The 19,901-nt window shown below is 51.2% G+C and overlaps 1 protein-coding gene across 1 annotated transcript in view; it reads right to left on the bottom strand.

Moving 5' to 3' along the window:
* Plcl1 (phospholipase C like 1 (inactive)) overlaps positions 1-19,901 on the bottom strand; it is a 270,735-nt gene that overhangs the window by 45,207 nt on the left and 205,627 nt on the right. The window contains exons 2-3 of the mRNA XM_004628662.2: positions 11,318-13,792; positions 9,184-9,387 (exon numbers count right to left, since the gene is read on the bottom strand). Of these exons, the coding sequence (XP_004628719.1) occupies positions 9,184-9,387; positions 11,318-13,738 (2,625 nt within the window). The 5' untranslated portion in view covers positions 13,739-13,792. The remainder of the gene's footprint in view (positions 1-9,183; positions 9,388-11,317; positions 13,793-19,901) is intronic.

The following is a 19,901-nucleotide window of genomic DNA, read 5'->3' on the forward strand; positions in this document are numbered from 1 at the left end:
CACAGCCACATGTGCGTGTCTACAGGGATGTGGAACAAGAAGCTCTTCTATTATCTTGTTATAAACCAAGTAAGCCTTTCCAGTATGGATTCCTGAAAGGCAAATGATAATCACAAGCCAACAGCACCCCATACTTCCCTCACCCTGAACTCCCACAGCCCCGGTGGGAGGTAAGGACAGAGACGCTGACCCAGTCGCCTGGGACAGTGGGCGCAGAGGTGCCTTGCCCTTGAAGGGTTTCCACTCCATTTTGTCCTGTTGCCTCCTCCCCATCCCTTCCCCCAAACACTGAAAGACAGCAAGAAAGCAGGCAGCAGAGAGACTCCGGATCCGGCTCTCGCCTGCCTCCCTGGGCTCTCACCTGGACAGCGCCAGAGGTTGAGCTCCTGCCCAGCAAGCGTTTCCCCTTCTCCCTTCTAAAATCCTTCTTCCAAAAATACAACGCCAGGTAGCTCTGGCTTTGCCATTTCCTTCCCAATTTGACTGCATTCAAATTCTTCTGTCCTAGAGTTTGGGCCCCCGAGGGATGCAAACACCCCCCAGCCTCAGGTCCCTGCTTCTAGGGTCCACTGAATCCTGCTCCCTATGCAGGCACCCTGCCTTGTCCTGGGCAAACGCTCCCAGGCCTCCTTGCACACGTCAGGGCAGCCCCCCTCCTCAGTCTCAATGTCTTCTTCACTCCCCATCTGTTCTGCAAATCCCTAGGCCATTCTACTTTTTTAAATGTATTTGAAGAATTTCTCATTTTTTATCTTCAGTGGCCCTTCACTGCATACCTTGACTATCTTCTACATTGTCACCTCCTCACTAAGTTGTGATTCCTGTCTACCTGGAAGTTAGAGTGCTATTACATATACATTTGCTACTGCAACTAGGACTCTTTTGCTTTGTTCTTTGAGTTTCTTAGGTATTATCTATCTATCTATCTGCTAACTAGAATCAAAGTCAGGACCTCATGCCTGACAGGCAGGTACTATGCTGTTGAGCTACATCCCCAGCTCCTTAAGTATTTTAAATAAAACATTCTATCTTAAATTAAACATTTAAATATTTTAGAAAAAAAAGCATCATGACTAGGTTGGCCTATTTACTTTCAAGCAATCAACCATGTAAAGATAGTTAACTTTCCATGAACAAAAACAAATACAAAGCCAGGATATTTGTATCTGCTGGGAAGTCCTCTGCCACTCGGCTCTGCAAGAAAGTGTCCCCTGTCCTGGGACTGGCCCCAAGTCCCCTGAGCCACCTGACTCAAGGGTGCAGGACAAGGAGCTGTGCACAGGGGAGACCATGGGACATGCCTCCAGATTCACAAGGGATGGGATCTCCAGCAGGGAGCCGCAGTCAGCACAAAGGGTCACTGCACCTCCCCCTGCCTCCAGGCACTCTGGCTCCCAAACAGCTGTCACCTACGTCTTGAAAACTCACTAGAAACGATCAATTCGACCCAGGTATCACTGCGCTTTAGCTCATTCACAAAGATGTCCAGGGACAAGACCCCATGCGCCTTTTCCCGGACACTGTGGCTGGCCAGGCCCATGACTCCACGCCCTTTCCTAACAGTGTCTCAGGAACCAGAGGCCTCAGACACACAGTGGGTGTGGGGGGAAGCACACACCACAGTGCACCAAGCAGCCAGCCCGAAAGGCTCTTGGAGACACAACCCCAACGTCCGGGTCCTTGGACCCTGGGACGAGGGGGAGGTTCTGTCACCTCTCAGGATGCGGGCAGTCAGTCACCTCTTCATACAGAGAATGTACTGACGTCCACCATGAAGGAAGTGTGGATGCCCTCAGCCCAGGTCTTGTTTATAAATTCCCAGCTACGGTTGGGGACACACCAGTGGGCAGCTGTTTTTCTGGGCTCCATTACTAATTACACCGGCAACATACTTTTTGAAGTGAAAACTAAAAGCTAACATAAAGCTCTGCACAAACCTCACAAGGAGAGAGACAGATGGAAGGAGACCACCTCTGACGACATACTTTCCATCCAAATCGGTTTCTGTGAGCAACACTACCCGGAAGAACTGCGGCCACCCCTACACCCAGTGCCCACCGAGCCAATGCAAGTCTTGTGATGTGAGGGAGATGTGAGGGAGGCAGCGCGTCCTACACGCTGCCCCTGCCTACTCAGGGCACCAACCTGCAGTACCACAGCAGGCACTGCCGGCCAGCAACCGATGGCCTCCCTGAGCTCCTCATGCGAGCAAGAACAGCCCAGCTGAGGCAGCGCGATGAGAGCCCTTGGTCATGTTCTCTGGCCAGTACTGATTTCACTTTCTCCTCAGAACACCCATGGCCTTGCCAGAGTAAACTTTTGATTTTTGTGCTCGTGTTGTTGCCTTTGAGGAAGTCTTTGGGCTTCTGCTTCACAGTCACAGGGCCCTGTGAAGAGGATTCCACGTGCAGGTGATGTATTCAGAGCACCAACTGCCCGAAGGTTTTCACAGTGACTTAAAACACATAAAAGGATTAAATATGAGGGCACGTATTTCTTCACTGTGCATGGAAAAATCAGGCAGCTGAGAGCATGGAAAGAGCCCAAACCTGCTATCTGAAGAAATATCTACACGGAAGTCAAATGGCTCTTTTCTTTCAAAATTACTTGCAAATAAAACCAGCTTGGCTATGGGTGGGAGGAGAGCGGGTACAGCCCCAGCTCCACGCCCCACCTGGGACTGTGGCCCTTACGCAGCTCCGCACATGAGCGCCACCAGGCAGCTCTCCAGGCTGAGTGTGCCTTTGCTCCCTCCTGATCTGCCTCCCTGTCAAGGTCACCCATCCTTGGGGACAGAGAGTTCACTTCTGGTCACTTCTTTCCTGGGCAACCAACATGGCCTGGCACATGACACACATCCCAAACACACTCATTGGAGGAAAGGCCCGCTGGCATCAGCGCAGTGACGCCTCACAGGGAAGGGCTCCTTAACAGGTTATTCTACCTGTCTCGGCCTTAATTTACTGTGTCTGTTGTGACAAGGAGCATCACACGTCATCACAGCGACCTGGCGACTCCTCCATTCATGCTGAAAGCCATCTAGGAGAACATCTAGGAGGACACATACTATGGAACGTGTCAGGTGAACACACACTGTATCCAGTCCAGGAGTGAACCCTTTGTTAACAAGGTCACTTTTGAGAGAGGACAGGACAGAAGTCTGCCTTCACCAATGGCAAGCACTGCAGAGGACAGTGGAGAGATCAGGTGACAGAGGAGCGGCCGGCGCCGGCGCACAAAGGCTGCAGGCCGCACCACCCAGTGCATCAGTAGCATCAAAAGACGTCACGTTCTGCACCTGAAGCACAGAATTCTTGCTTGTTACCTACATGTCAGTAATGGTGAAGAGTACACAGTTACCCCCGTGGCTGCACTGGGGAGAGGGGAGCCCAAGGGAAGGGGTCTCCAGCAGAAGAAGACACCTGGCACCTCAGCATGGCCACGGGGAGAAGGCGGGTCCAGGGCGCTGACTGGGAAACGAAGGGTGCGCGGGGCTCAGAGAGGGCACACTGGAAACGGTCGGGGGCCGCTGGCATGCTCCTTCGCAGTGGTCAGAAGACGGACAACACCCCGGAAATGGGAAGACTGACTCAGCCTGTGCGCTGTTCAGTCTTTGTCCTTGAGCACGGAGGTGGTGTGGCGGTGCCCAGCCATCCGGGGTGGACGTGTAGCTAGAGCGAGCTGTAGGGATGGGGTTAAGGATGTGTTTGGAAAACAAGACTAAATCCACACGCCCAAGAACAGTAATGTAGGGCAAAAACAGTTAGACACATTCAAACTAACCATGACAGTGTCCTACTGAAGGGACACAGCACTGCCCACAGCTACACGGTGTGCTGCAGGGGACACCATCCAGGGTCTCCGGCCACAGGCATGGGCCTGCGAGGCTCAACATCACCTCTGCACCCGCGAGCTCAGGGCCTGGGCCAGCTGCAGCAGGGACACGGGGGCCCCCAGTCCCTCTAAAATTAAACACTGTATGTTGCCACTCTCCCCTCCCACTGGGCAGCTTTCACAATGACCAGCTTCTGTCCTTAACCACCCCTGACTAAGACTAACCCTAAACAAGCATTTAGACTTTCATTTGGAGTCTAATTATTTGGCATTGACAGTAGAGACAGTGCTCTCTGCATCTCTCCATGCCGTGGGGATTTTTCTAGAGAAAATGAACTTCCAGAGAGTGGAAGTTTGATTGGTCTCTCAGAGACCTGAGTCAAGAAAAAAAAAACCTAAAAATCAGCTGAAAAGGACAAGTGACTTAGAAATGGCCCTCTGGCCTCCAGTCAGCCCAGGGATGGTCCTGAGGAACTGTCCTAAAGCCCACAGTGCTCCAGGGCCCCTCTTTGTCATGGCTGGAGCAGAGCCGTCAGCTCCGCCTCTGTGTCCCTGGTCACTGCTGCTTGCCTGAGGGAGGCAGGAGAGTCTTGTCCCCAGCGTCTCTCCTGCAGTTGAACACACCCACCTCCAAGATCGCCTTTTCTTCAGTCACCACCTGGGGCCCAAGCGTCCCTGGGAAGGAAGGGCCTGGAGGAACAGGCTTACTCAGTTCCCACAGGGGCCTGGAGGGAGAATGTGAGCTGGAGCATCGTGGCCAGAGATGCTTTCGGGTGAGTCCGCATCCAAAGGACTCGGTTGCAGCTCTGAAATTCCAACTAGCCAGGAACAGACAGACACATGCTGTGCGGGTGGGGGAGGATGTGTCTTCAGTCATCTCGAACTGAGTCACACAGACCACCCGTTCTACTGCACAACACACCTGATCTCAACGCACCCCTAAAGTTAAAATGAGTTTTAGACAGGAATAAATTTCTAGCTATTACTTGAGCGAATATTTGGTAGTGGCTACCTCGGGTCATTAGCACGAGCTACCTTTACAAAGAATCTGCACACACAAACTCAGGACGTGTCATGGTTCAGGCTTCTGCAAGAAGAATAATACAATATGGGACACATTTTATAATTACCCAAAAAATCATGTACAAAGAGTGCAGGAAATCTGCCCACACAGTAAAGACTAAAGAATCCACCTGAGGGCCTGGATCCTGATATCCTGCATGAGTCCAGCTGGAGACCTAGCGCCCACAACCAAGGTGTCCACAAGTCTACCAGGATGGAGAATTGGAGCCCACAACCTTTGCCTCCACAAGTTCACCTGGATGGAGACCTTGAGCCCTAACCAACTCCTCCACAAGTCCTCCTGGATGGAGGACTAGAGCCCACAACCAACACCTCGACAAGTCCTCCTGAATGGAGACCTAGAACCCCCAACCAACTCCTCCACAAGTCCACCTGGATGGAGACCTAGAACCCCCAACCAACTCCTCCACAAGTCCTCCTGGATGGAGACCTAGAACCCCCAACCAATGCCTCCACATGTCCTCTTGGATGGAAGCTGGAGCCCACAACCAATGTGTTCACAAGTCCTGGATGGAGGCCTGGAGCCCACAACCAACACCTCCACATATCCACCTAGATGGAGGCCTGGAGCCTACAACAATGGCTCATAAAATCCTGATTCACAGATCTGCACTGGGAAGACCCAATGTCAGTGGTGGAAGCTAGAAAGTACGTCAGCAGGATGAAGGATCTGTGCCAGCAGGCTGGGGGATTTGAACTGGAGCCAGGAGGTGATGCTCAATGTAAGAGCCAGAGTTCCCCACAAAAGTACCACAGCCATCCTCAGGGACAATGAGGTCCGAGCTCCTCCAGCGATGAGGAAAGCTGAGTTCCCATCAGGAAAGCCAACATGACAAGCTTCTGAGACTGAGCAGTGCACCCCTCCAGAGCCAGGAAGCGATGCTCAAGATGAGGACCAGAGCTCCCCGAAAGTGAAATATAGCCATCCTCAGCCGCAACAAGGTCCCAAGCTCCTCCTCCAAGAACAGCCAAGTTCACCAGGAAGGCCAGCATGCCCAGGAGAACCAGTGGCTTCCAAGAGCTGCTCCAAACAGCCTCCCCGACAGCCTCCCAACAGCTTCTCCAGCTCCGCCTCTTATGCTGCTGCCAATAAGCCTCAGCTGAGCCTCCCAGCCCAACACCACGTAGTTCTGCTCAACTGGGTGTCACAAGCTGGCCACCAGTTAGCCATCCACTACAGGACCGATATTCTCAAGAGCACATCTCTCCCTTGGAGCAGCACGGCACACCTTCAGGCCGTGCGTGGATTCTCAGTGGAGTCACAGGAACTGGGTCTGCGATGCTAGACCAACGAGCCAAGCGCTCTGCTGAGAGCAGCTCTCGGTCTCCTTCGTCCTAAGCAGAGGCTGCAGCTGTGTAGTGTGTGCACTCCTGCTAGGAGGAACGTGGTTGAGGGCTGTGCTCTGGGAAACCCCTGTCCCCCCAGGCACCTAGCCCCGGGCTGTTCATCTGTCCTGTTCCCCCAAATGCACTTCATTCATAATAATACTGTTGGTGTTTTTCAACTGCGTCTATGAGAAACTCACAGTGACATAAAAGTTGAGTGGCAAGCACAGAGTTCCCACGGCGCCTGAGCCCACCCCCGTCCATTACTGACGCTGTTCTCCACAGCTGAGCGGCCAGGAATGCTAGAGTACTGTTAGCTAAATCCATGGCCTGTATCAAAGTGGATTCTGGTTTCTGAGTCGCCCAAAGCCCCTGCACAGCCTCCTGTACCCACCACTCACCACCCGGCTCCAGCCCCTGACGTAACTGACTTCTCTGATGTCCCCAGTAGTCTGCCTGCAAGCTCCTCCTCAAGCCGACCCTTCTGTAGGGCGGGCTAGCTCCACTGTGTGGCAGTGTCACATTGTCTTCGATGGACAGCCACTTCCAGGGTTTGGCTATTCCAGTTGTGCTGCTGTAATGGGGGGCGGTAATCTGTGTAATAGGACGACTTAGACTCTTGCAGGAAGACACCTAGGAGAGCACGAGCTAGGTGGCATGGAGCTTCTAGTCTTAGAGTTCTGAGAAGCCCCCACACAGGGCTCCAGTGTGGCTGTTCTCGCTCACATCCGAGCAGCAGTGCCGAGGGTTCTCTGTCCCGCAGCCCCGCCAGCACTTGGTAATATCTGATTTCTTGATGACGACAGCTCTTGCTGGTGTGAGGAGAGCAGCAGGATCTGTTGTCTGCTTCACACAATCCCCTGGATCTGCAGAGCAGCTCGGGAGGCACCTCTAAGATCACTAGCACTCATCCACTGTGAGCACTAAAGACACTAACCAATACCCTGCCGACCCTAAAGTGTCACCATGAGATCCGCCTTCAGGGCTGTCTGCCCAGAACCCACCCCAGAGGAACACGCAGCAGCAGCAGCAGCAGCAGCAGCCAGAACACCAGCGTTATGCCAGGGCTCCTGCGGGGTGCAGGCGCACCCTTGGGTGCGGGACAGGTGTCCCCCGCTTACCAGTGTGAGGCCTCGTGTGCATGGGAACTTGAAATCTAGGCCCCCTGGGAAGGATTTCTGCCATCCAAAGCAGCTGATTTTAAATTTTGGAAAACCACATTCTGCCTGCACACTGCATCTAACTACACAGAGGAGACAAAGGCAAACATTGTTTCGGCTGTAGCAGTCGCTGGGGAGGACAAAGCACCGACAGTGGGTATGAGCAGAAGCAGCCCGCACCCCAGGTGCTTATTACAGACCCAGGGCCGTGCCAGCGGGTCCTTTCGCAGCGCACAGGGAAGAAGTGACTTCGCTGTCTGTCTCTATGGCAACTGGGACCCTAATTTCACCTCTTAGATGGCAATTATACCTATTCACTGAACAGCTTTCAGTGCCTGCTTTTATGGTGAAAAAAATTGATTTCATGAAAATTGAGACTCAGGCCTGAGGTGAACTTTCCTCGCCAGCAGATTTTAAGATCTGTTTGTTTTCTCTTCCTTAGCATCTTGTCATTCGCAGGACAGGCAGATTCACTGCGAAGTGTCTGGCAAGCACAGAGCGCACAGAGCAGAGACACGGCCCGCACCTCGCCTTGCAGAGTCACAGCGCGCTGGTGCTGCACGCACACACGCACGCACGCACGCACGCGTGCACACACGCAGAGGAGCATAAACTGAGCCTGCTGCGCCTCGGGTCCAGACTGCAGCATCTTGCCAAAACACATCACAGTGCTTCTCCGTCACACACCCGCCTCTAGCGCTGTCTGTGTGACTTCAAAGGAATATACGGATTATTACATGAGACTGAGCTGACACTTAGGTCGACATTATTAAAAAGGAATATTCACATCTCTGTTCTCTTAGAATACGTCCTAAGAAAGGCAAAATACAGAGCCAATTCACAAATATTTAATCTGTATTTTCAACACTTTCTCGAAATATATACATATATATTTTCCCCACTCGTTTGTCTTCCACTCGAGGCAGTGGAAGGGCATTCCCCTCCCCACCTCCTGCATCAGAAGAGCAGGAGCGGCGAGCTGGGGTGCGGAGTGCTCACACGTCTCTTTCCTTGCACCCTGTTAGAGGCGGGCCTCGCTGTGCAGCTGCTCAGCACACATGAGCCTCTGGCCAGCCATGAGGAGCTTGGCTGAGGCGCACGTGCCCCCGGCTCATGGCCTGGCACCCCCTCTCTAATTAAAAATGTGTGCTAAGATTAAATGTGTTTCACATTTTTGTGTTTTTAAAAGGGGAAGGGCAAGTTGCCTGGTCACCTCTGGAGACCTGTTCACGTCTCATCCGTCCCGTCCCTGTTTCCTAACAACAGAAGGGATGCCACCAAGCATATACGCCTCATCACGCCGTGCCCCTCGGCGTGGCTATGCGTCAGTTCCAGATGATAAAATATAAGCGAGGCACTCTATGTTGCCATCATTCTCCTCCCCCTCCCCATCTCCTTCTCCCTTCCCCCCCTGGCTCCAGAGGGGCTGAACACAGATGTTAGGGGCAGAGCCTTGACAGCAAGCATGGGCTGTGAGAGTAAGGGCCACACTAGGGATGGGAAGCCTGGCTTCCTAAGCACTGCCTAAGCACTCTGCCCAGCACTCTGCTAGGCGGTGGCTCTCCAGGCCTCAAGCCCCGTCAGCCCGAATAGCTGCATTTTGCCACATCCAGTGAGTGATGTGAGAATCCCTCATTTGTCTTCTCACTGATTAGCAGGAGGCAGCCTGATGGGCTAGGCTGACAGCAGTGGCTCCCTGCAGGTCCCCAGAGCTCGACATGAGGCCACGACACTGGGGACAGTGCACACATAGACAACACCCACCGGGCGCGTTTCCTACCAGGTCATAAGCAGCCAGCATCTTCTTCTGCACTTCAGGAAGGGCACCCAGAGGCTCCAGGTACGGGAAGGTGTCTCTCATCACCAGCGAGACTGAGGGGCTGTTGTCACCAGTGACGAGCCTGGAGGACAGCGTGAGCAGGCACTGCTTCAGACTGGCGATGGGCGGCAGCCCGCACAGCTCCTTCACGGACACGATGGCGTTCTGGGGGTGGAGAGCACGGTCACATGCAGGCAGAGTGCACCAGGGCTCTGTGAGGAGCAGACTGGATCCCAGCCATGCCAACGCCCTGGGACACCGAGGCTGCAGGGGGAATGCACTGCTAATCCAGTGCATTCCCCGCCCGCCCGAGCCTCAGCCGCCACCTACGGCAGGCCCCCAAGCAAAGCAGTGCAGACCGCAACCACGCGGGCTTCAAGCAGAGCAGCAGTGGCTGCCCTGCAGCTGCAGCGGGCATGGCATCTCACCGGTCTGTGCACCAGGCCCGTGGGCCCTGGAGATGCCACCACCCTTGGGCACTGCCTGAGATGGCTGCAGCTGCTCCCCCTCTGTGCCCCTGCCCATGGGTGGGTGGCAGTACCTCATCACCCCAAAATACTACCACACACAGACACTGAAGATGTGTCTCACGCAGAGCTGCCTTTACACATACTACGGTCCAAAGAAATCATGTTCAATAGGAGTGACGACTGTTTTCCACTTTGTTAAGACTGCCTAGTCTGTAGCTACTAAGCAGCTCACTAATTTAATAACAGCGACTATCCACTTTTCCAAAGGTTAGGTTCTAACTCATCCTTGGCCAAAAATGCTTTCTGTTAAAATACATAAATTATGAATACTTCCTGGGAAGGGGCCAGGGAAATGGCTCAGTGGAGTAAGTGCTTCCCTGGCAAGCGCAAGAGCCTGAGTTCAATCCCCGGTTCTGAAAAAAAAAAAAAAAGAATATTTCCTGGGAAAACTTTATAATCAGCTTTTCTTTATAGACATTCTAACTATATAAGAGATATAAAGGATATATTTAAAGAAATATATAAAATATACTATACAAAGTTAGTATAGAAATAATATCTAACTAATCTAAGGACACACAGTTGTCAAAATGGTGTCAGAAAATGTCCCACAGCAGATACTGATATTTGGAGCCAACCTTAAAATAGCAGCTAAGGCAGCACAGCTCAGAGCAAGCGGTGATAACCCAGCTCTGCTGCGCTGGCTTTCTGTGCCTTCTTGGCTAATGAAAACCTAAGCCTGTTCCAGTATTTCTCTGTTGAAGTGACAAAACAAAAAGCGTTCCACAAGTCATGAGGCTTAGCGTTGCGGGCTCTGCACTGTGGGACAGACAGCGGGCTTTCATGCTAAGCACCCCTAAACCGAAAGTCTAACACCACTGTCTGCCCGCTGCACTATCTGACAATCTACTGAACCTCCACAAGTTCATCTGGTATCTTCAAAGTAGGGGTTTTTGTGGGGGACCACTCCAGAACACATTACCGAACCCGTGCCCTGGCCCTGGGGGGTAGGTGTGACCACTTCTCCCACCTTGGAGAGCACGCCCGTGTGATCCGAGACCAGCGCTCATCAACAGGGAGCAGCGCCGAGAGCCAGCCTGAGCCCAGAACTGTGTTCCTGCATCTCAGCTGCGTTTAGGAGAGAAGGCTGAATCGTTCCCAGCAAACTTAGCTGCTGGGCTTGTTTGTTCTCATAGGTCCTAATTTATTGTTCTACACTGAAACAACTAGAAGCTAAACTTAACAGCTATTACATTTGTCCTGATGTCCAATTCCCCTCCACGTCCACACTGGCAAACATTTACGTGCACACTTGCACTCAGTATGTCTGAGTACATGCTTTATGTCGCGCACGTTTTCCTAGTACATCTCGCCATCTAGGTGGACGTTTCAGTTTTGCTGTGTACTAAAGATGTTAATGGAGACGCTGCCTTTAACTAGGCGGATTCTCCATTTTACTGGCTTAGTGAGGCTGAGCTAAGCACGGTGTTCACAGGTGGAAGGAACAAACGCATCTGCGGCGTCGCGGGTGGCGTGGGACACAGCTCAGCGATCTGCATCCGCACAGCGCGCCTGACAACCCACACGGCAGCCGCCACGGCACAGAGGGCGGTCCCGGCGCCTACCTGCATGTTTTCTCTCATCTCTATGGCCTCCCGCAAGGGATGAACCGCTATCTTGAAGACGTCGTCGATGGTTTTGAGGCCGACATTCCTGAGCATGGTGTACTCGCGGACTTTCTTCCCCATCCTCACCGAGAGGCTGCGCTTCTGCCCCTTCCCTCCGCCGCTCCGATTCGTGATGGCCACGTGGACAAACAGGGTCACGTGCTCCATGATGTCGCCCACGAAGGAGCGCAGGGGAACGTGCCGGTAGCCCGGCTGCAGGCACTCGAACGGGATGGTGTACTGCCCTATAAACTCATCCCCGATGTAATCGTCGTCCAGAACCACGAAGCGGATCATGGCCAGCTCGGGAAGGTTGACTTGGAACTCGAAGGTTTCATCGAAAATAGGGTTGTCGCTGTTTTGCTGGACAGTTTTAGTTCTCTGCTCGGCACAGTCGGCCGGGATTCCGTGTATCTCCACGCACACGTAGGGATCGATGACGTCGCCTTTGGCGCACGCTCCCTTGGGCTTCGGGAAATTCTGGCCGCTGATGATCTTGATGTGCAGCGCCAGAGGAGACACGCCAGGCACCACACCCTTCGTGTTGGCGCTGAAGTAGGAAACCTCATCTCGCATGACGGCCGGCCGCAGGACGTAGCCGCAGCCCCCGTTCTGGAGGAACCAGCCCGTGTGCAGGTCCATCATCGGCCCTGGGGTCTGAAAGTTCACGGCCACAATCTGACAGCCGCAATTCCAGAAGTCTTGCGGGTTCAAGTTACTGGAATCGATCCGCATGGCACTTGGGTAGACCCTAGACAAAAACTTCTTATTGTAATTCACAAAATCCTCTGGGTACTCATTCGCAATCCGACTAGCCTCTGTTTCACTAAATGAACAAACTTCCCAATAGTTCTGGCTTTTCATAGACAGCTCAAAATCCCTGTACTGAATAGATTTACAAATGGACACCAAATCAGACAGCTCACGACAGAGCCGTATCTGCTTCTGCTCCCCGCTGTCGTCGACGGACATCCTGCGAGACATTTCAGCTTCTTCGTCCTCGTCTGTGACGTCTCCTTCCAGCGCGTCTGAGTCAGAGGGCAGTTTCTTTCCTTTCACAATGATCATCCTTTTTAACTTTTCTGGTGACGGGAGGTAGGATTCGGACGGCGAGGGGGCTTCTGTGTAGAGTTGGTCGCCGAAGACTTTCTCCATCTGCTGGGCCATGACCTTCTGCTGGGGCAGGGAGCAGTGGTTCCCTAGGCAGAGGATGAGTGGGTACTCAGAGGCGACAAAGGCAAACTTATTGATCACCTCCAGGACACTCTGGAAGGACAGGGGTGAGGTCATGTTATTTCGATTGCAAAGGATCGGTTCGTTATCTGGACCATCGCTCACATCCAGCTCGACGCTTCGACAGCCCATCTTCAAAGCTCTGACGTAGCCATTGACATCAGCCGGGCCCCGGAACTGGTCTTCTATTAGGTAGGTGTTGTGGGAAGCGTTGATATAGTAGTGAGATAAAGGCTGGCTCATGTCTTGGGCGACCTTCTTTTGCTCAGGATCAAAAATGTCACACTCTGGTGACAGTAAGTACTGCGTGAAGCCATCGATGGCCAGAAACCCCTTCTGACGCCCTTCCTCAGAAAGCTCGAACCTCCTGATGATGTCCAAGCACATGGCCTCTGTGATGTGGGCGACCCCTTGCTCCGCTTCCAAGAACAGCATGAGGTCATCAGCATCCAGATATTCTTTGTTTTTCGATATCTGCACAAGTAAGAAGTACACTTCCGGCCGAGTGCAAAGTTCACAAAAAGCTTCACAAAACTCCTCTTCAGTCACTCGGGTGGTTAATTTTTCTTTGCTCTTTTGGATTTCTTTAAACTTTAACCTGATCTTAGATTCTTTCAGGGTAGGGTTGAGTTGTTTTATTAGCTCGACAGCAGTGTCCTCCAACATAATGCCATTCCCGTCAACATCGGCAGCTTCAAACACTGTTTTCAACCACAAAAACCGAGGGGTGTTCTGGTCGTCCTCCATAGAATCCAGGGGCTGCTTACTGCGAGACACCAGGTACCGCAATCCAGACACCCAGATGTTGGCGACATCGGCGGAGTTGGCCACCAGGTCCAGGGACTCGTAGTTTTCCCCATGAAGTATGGAAAAGGCGCAGTCCTCGCAGATCTGGTCGGCAAGGCCATTGTTTCTGAACGTTTCTGTGTTCTTCCCCAGCCGGATCTCCTTGATGTCTGAAATGTCCAGTTTGGCCTTCTCCAGGTCTTTCTTGGAAGGCTCCCAGCGAAGTGCCTGCAGGTCAGTGTCCAGGGTGAAGAAGCGGTTGTAGATGCGCGAGTTGGGCCGCACCTTCTTCAGCTCGCAGCCGGCCTGCATGAAGCTGATGCAGTCGTGGGCGCTGCTTATCTTCTTCTCTGAGGGCATGCTGCTGAAAGACACCGTCTTCTTCCTCCCGCCACATTTCTGGTTTGAAGGATCCTGTAAAGTAATTAGAAAACAATGAATCAGGCTCTTTCAGAAAATAGAAATGCACCCAAAAACACTCTGGGGATTTCCAAGACACCAATGAGTGTAGCTATTTGAACAAAGGTCAGCCTAAAATTTATCCTTCACTGTGTCAGAAAAGAGGCCCTGCTAACAGATTGGTTAGGATCAGGCTGAAAGGAAACTTGTTTCGCAAATGTCCATGTGCGCTCTCAATAAAAAGAAAGCCTTAAGCACACGTTGCCGGTCTCTGCCTCTTCCAGAAGGATTTCGCAGGAACCGCTCACAGGACCTCAAACGCCATCTCCTGTTAAGGCCTGCAGACTCTGCACAGGTGAAAGGCACAGGTGGCGGTGTGCTTCCTGAGCCCATGTGGCCTCTCACCATGGCCCTTGTGAAGTCCAGGCCCAGGCTTCCGAATGCTCAGAACACGCCAGGATGGATTCCCTCTCCGCCTTGGGCTGATGCCTACATCTGGTACTGCCAATCCCTTTGCATTGCACATCTCATGGATTTCACTTCAAATCACATATTTCTTTAGACCTTTTACTCATTTTAATAATGCCCCCAATCATATTAACAATTCAAATTATTCTCTCACAAACAAATTTCCCCAAAGCATCTTAAGGTGCACTCACAGTGCCCAATTTTTAAATCAGCATTCCCCAGAGACAGCATGGCACCTACGGAGGATCACAAATAACTTGTCCAAAAAAAAGGAATAAAGAGGGGTGAGGAGGCAAGTTAGAGAGACCTAATACAGTGTATGAGCACACCAAAATAAAACCCTCTACTCCATGTGACAAATACACACACTTAAGAAGTAACTAGCTCAAATTGCTATCATGCCACTCACTGCAAGTAGGACCTTGGGAAGTCACTTAATGTCGCTGGATCTGACTTTCAGGTTTTCACACAGGAATTAGTAATCTGCATATATAATACACTGTTATTGTGCCACTCAAAAGAGAAAATGCTCCTGCCCTTCATGAAGTCAAGAGTGCACAGGGCTGCTCATGGGGAGAGAGAGGGGTACGCCACACACCCGGGCCACTGCCGGGAGACCACAGACAGATGCCACCAGGGGCCAGGAAGCCACAAGAACTGAATTCCTTCTGGACTTCTGAACACTAAAGACAAATTGCAGCGATGTACTGGAGATAGAGAACTCTGGCGCTCTTCACACAGCGCAGGGTCTCCTCCTGAGGCCCACTTAACTGGGGCTTCCTGTACTGTGTTTGGGGAAACGCAAAGTGATTTATTAGTTAATTGGCTAAAACCTGCCTGTGAAAAGGAAACAAACTTGCTTTAGTTCTGCGGTGCTGGAGGATGATTCACTGACTCAAATATGTGATCTCCAAGTGACAAGATATAAATTACCCAATTTAGAGTACAGAATATTGCTTCTCCCTGGCCTGGCATTTGGCACTTTAGCTCCTGCTTTCTCAGAGAATTGCTATTTTTAATTATCACATAGTGGTCAACTTCCTCACCCTCAAGTTAAAAAACAACCATAAGTGCTCAGCCTTTCACACGCATGTGCTCTATTAGAGCCCATTTAGATCTGTCTCAACCAGGTGTGCAGAAACAGCTCTGGCCGCGCTCCTCCACACCCCAAGGCAGGCGCCTGATGCGAGGCTGCAGCGGGCTGCACCCACTGAGGGAAGTAAAGAGGGAGGCTGCCCCGTGATGCTAAGTGAAGCCACTTGCCCAGTCATTTGTGCCAAGCTCTTTCACATTAATTTTTGTGTGTGTGTAAGAAGATCCTTTTCTTTCTGCTGTTCTTTTGAAAGGAGCAGTTAGTGCTTAATTTTTTTTCTTTTTATTCTTTTTTTTTTTAATTTCCCGCTTCATTGTGTTTTGTTTTGTTTTGTTTTTAAAACCAATTTTTCAAGTTATGTGTGGTAACCTAAACAAGTAATTTGAATTTAACATTATGCAATACAGCAACCATTGTTGAATTCCTATTACTTCGTTTAGTGAAATTTTATATTGTCTCTTTGTTGTTGTTGCTGACACAAGGTCTCCCTAGGCACTTCTGACTCATAGTGGTCCTCCTGTGCCTCCCTAGCTCTGGGCTTAGGGCATGCGCCTCCATGCCTGGTCTTGGGGCCAGCACCGCACACAGTAGCCAGGACCAAACTTTGGTCCTTGCACTTGCCAGACAGGCACTTACACCACCGATCTATCTCCCCAGCCCAATTTTATATCATTTCTGAGGCCGTTTTCTTTATTTCTATGTTGTATTATTTAAAAGAAAAAAATGCTTGCCGGGGGAACTGGAAAGCCCCAATAGTTCCTCACAAGCCTAAAATGGGGAGAGAGAGCCCCCTGTGTCCGCCGTCGCCACCATTGGCTGTCCCCCAGCCTCTCTGCTTGGCGCCAACATCTTCTTAAATCAAGGCTTCTCGCAGTAAGAGAGGCCTTAAATTGAGAGACTAATGTCTTTTATCAAGCCCACAAAAGAATCTACCTGCCTATGAGGCTCACAGGCTGCCTTGACCTGAGATTTCTGTATGATTAAAAAACATCCCAAAATGCCTTAAAACCTGGAATCGGGAAGATGTGATCCTTAAGTTGTCATCTCACAAGGACAATATCCAAAGTCATTACAAGGCCGCAAGTGAGGGGAAGCCCGGCTCAGGCGTGCGTGAGCAAATGATTAGCTCGTGTGCTGATGCTGAGTGCCAGGACTGGTTATATTAAAGTATGCTGGACAAGGTTCAGGGCTCCGGCGTTCCTGTAGTTCTGCCCCAGTGAAGGGAAATTTCCCACTCAGACAGCAACCACTTGCCACACTCACGTTTCCCACGGGCTTTGGTGGGCTCGGGGGACAGATAAAGATGAGGTTCCGGGGACAGGAGGGTGGGTGCTCCAAACCTCCTTCCCTTCTTCATGGCAACGATCTGCTTATCAGAGTCCTGGCCCCAACTCCTGAGTCCCCTGGGAGAGGTCTCAGCAGATGTGCACACAGAAGAGGGTAGTTAAGGTTGGAAACCATTCCAGATGGGTTGCAGGTCTTCCTTGGTATCTTCCTTGATAGATACAGAAGAATGAGGAAGGAACAGGAGCTCCGGGCAGATTCCAAGAGAAGCCAGGTTTGTCGTCGGCTCAGATGTGCTCGTCCCAGCCTAAGGCCAGGCAGGCACCTGGACAGGCTCCCTGTGCCTGAGCAAGGCTTGTCAGCAGATGTTTACAAGGCGAAGGGCCTTTCCATGTTTCAAAGCTCAGTTTCTGTACTCTGAGCGGAGGCCTCATCTCCCACCCCTCGCCCTATCTTTTGCGTTTCTCTAGGAACAAGAACAACAAGCCAAGCTCCAGTTCCTGGGGCTGAGCAGCGATCTGTGAAACTGTGTCCCCAAAACTCAAGGCTAGCCTCAGGTCTCGGGCAGTGCAAGGGTTTCTCGGGTATGGACACAGGCCTTGCTACTTCCTGCCATTCCATGCTTAGGTTTCCAAATTAACATTCCCAAGTTCACTGAACCAAATGGAGCTTGAACGGTCCTGACCAATCACCCCGCACGTCACCTGTCGATCTACTGTATTCCTAAATTAAATACATTATAAAATGGCTAACCGGCTGAATTGGGAACAGTTTCAAACATCAGTAAAAAGGTGCACATCTGTTTCTTTCAATGGGACAACACAAGACATTGATTCACCTACAAGCACCATTTCTAGAGTCCTCGGGTCCCAAGTGATTTCTATCCACCCTCATGTGACAGGATCGTCTCTAACCTTAGAAGTCATTTTGAAATATAACACAGAAATGGCCAGACATTGGGGATCTTCTTCATAATTTTCCACAACATTGTTGCTTAAGAATAAGCTACCGCCCGTAACTAAATGAGAGTCCTTTCCTGTCACAGCTCAATGTCTTAGTTCTCTAAATACTTTATTAAACTAAAATCATAAACACTTACTGACATGAGCTGAATTAATATGCCTGTTTCCGTTAATCCCCACTGACCTGTTTCTCCCCGAGCCCAAGCAGATTAGATATGCTCCAGATTCTTCAGCAAAACTCCACAAACAAAGCACTTTCTTTACAACACACTCATAACCTTGGAAAAATCTGCTTATTCGGTGCAATCACAGCTTTGGCTCTCATTCATGAAAATATTAAATTATTTCAATATAATAGTTGCAGGGAAAAGCACACTGAAGTAACCCCAAAGTGTGAGTGCATTCGGTGCTGCAGAACTGTACATGCACAAAATGGTAAATGCCACGTTATGCATGCTTGAACACACGCATGCATAAAGTATGCCGGGGCACTGAAGAAAAATGAAAGATGAAGGGCGACAGAGATAGCGCAGATGTCTAAGCACCTGCCTGGCAAGTGCAAGGACCCAGGTTCAATCCACGGCACATGTTGCGCCAGCCCCACGCCGTACCAGCCACCAAAACCAAGGCTGGGGGCACACAGCTATAATCCCAGCACTGGGGAGACTGAAACAGGAAGATCTCTATGAGTCTGAGCTGCGCAGTGAGACCCTGTACTAAATACATAAATATATCTTTAAAAAATGTGAAAGATGAGAAAAAGAAACACCGCGCCCAAGACTTCGCCCCTCTGGCATGATGCGCATGCTGAGCACCCGGGCACCTTCCCGTACTCCTTTTCTTTCTTGGCCAGTTGCTATTAAGTAACCAGTTCTCAAATAATTCTTCATTAAAACAGAACAAGTTTAGAAGGCCTTAAAGAAAAGAAATCAAAACATCGGCTGTTGAGCTATGATTACAAATAATCTTTGCTTCACGAAGCAGAAATCCAGCTGCAGAAATCCAGCACACAGAGGGGACATTCTCCATTAGTGTAACAGATGAGACTAAACCTTATCTTAAGAGAAATCTCTTAAAAATGTCTCAGTAAAATTTAGGAAGTTCTAACTAGAAGACAAACACAAGTACAGAGCTGTGAGCCTCATCATTACAGGGCACACCTCATGACAGCGTCTGGCTCGTACTCGTTCTGGTCTCAGGAACTTCCAAATCAGGCTCAGAAGCACACAGCTCGTTGGAAACCCTCGACCTTTGTGGGTACAGTCTAGAACCCAGAAGAGTTCCTGCCCTGGGCACAGAGAGGTCGCTGCTGCTGGAGATTAGACATGGGGAGCTGAGGAAACGGAAGGTTTGAGTTTCGCCAAAAATGCACTGTTCCGCCTGACTAGATGCAGACCATACAACGCCAGTGCAGGGGCGGCCACACACACCAGAAGGAAGGGCTCTGAGAAGCTGATGCAGACTCCTAACGGGAGGGGTGAGGGCGGGCAGAACCAGAAACCAGGGGATGTGAGACGTCCTGGGTTCTGGTGTGAGCAAAGGGGAGTAGCAACATCACCAAATGAGACAGGTCATGCCGCAAGAGGTGGCCTCTGGAGAGAGGGCTGCGTGGGTGAAGACACCCAGAGCAACACGACAGCCTCCCAGAAAAGCCGGCTGCAGGTGCCGAGCAGAGAGGCTCGGGGATAAAGCGTGAGCTAAACCTGAGGCGCTAAAGTCACCAACAAGGCAAGCGCAGGGAGAAAGGCCCTGCCCCCGAGGAGCACCCGTACTTCAAGGGGTGAGAGGAGAAGACATTTACAAAGGAAGCCGAGGGGTGAGTGGCCCACAAGGGGTGAGTGGCCCACTGCAAGTGCTCGCGTGGAAGCTGAGAGCGGAAGAGCACAGGAGAACAGCCCTCGGGAGGCCGTGCTAGATGCAGCTCTCCACGTGGGGCCCTCCACCTCGCTCGGAGGAAGCTGACTCCCTACCAACAACACGCTCATCTACACCATCTTGGAAGTGAAGAGAACGGAGGCACAGCTAAGCGCGTGCATGCACGCATCTCTTGACAAATTAAGTGTCTTGGCCGGGAAGATAGCTCAGCGGTCTAAGCAACTGCCTGGAAAGCACAAGGACACAGGTTCAGTCCCCAGTACCGCATGCCATGCCAGGCCCACACTGAGCTGGCCACCAAAACCAGGCGTGGTGGCGCACGCCTGTAATCCCAAAGCTGGGGAGGCTGAGACAGCAGCATCACTACGAGTCTGAGCTGTGTAGTGAGACCTGGTACAAAATAAATAAATAAATGATTAAAAACAAATTAAGTAAAAAAAAA

The sequence above is a fragment of the Octodon degus genome, unplaced genomic scaffold, assembly GCF_000260255.1.
Source record: "Octodon degus isolate 3935 unplaced genomic scaffold, OctDeg1.0 scaffold00025, whole genome shotgun sequence".
Classification (NCBI taxonomy): Eukaryota; Metazoa; Chordata; class Mammalia; order Rodentia; family Octodontidae; genus Octodon; species Octodon degus.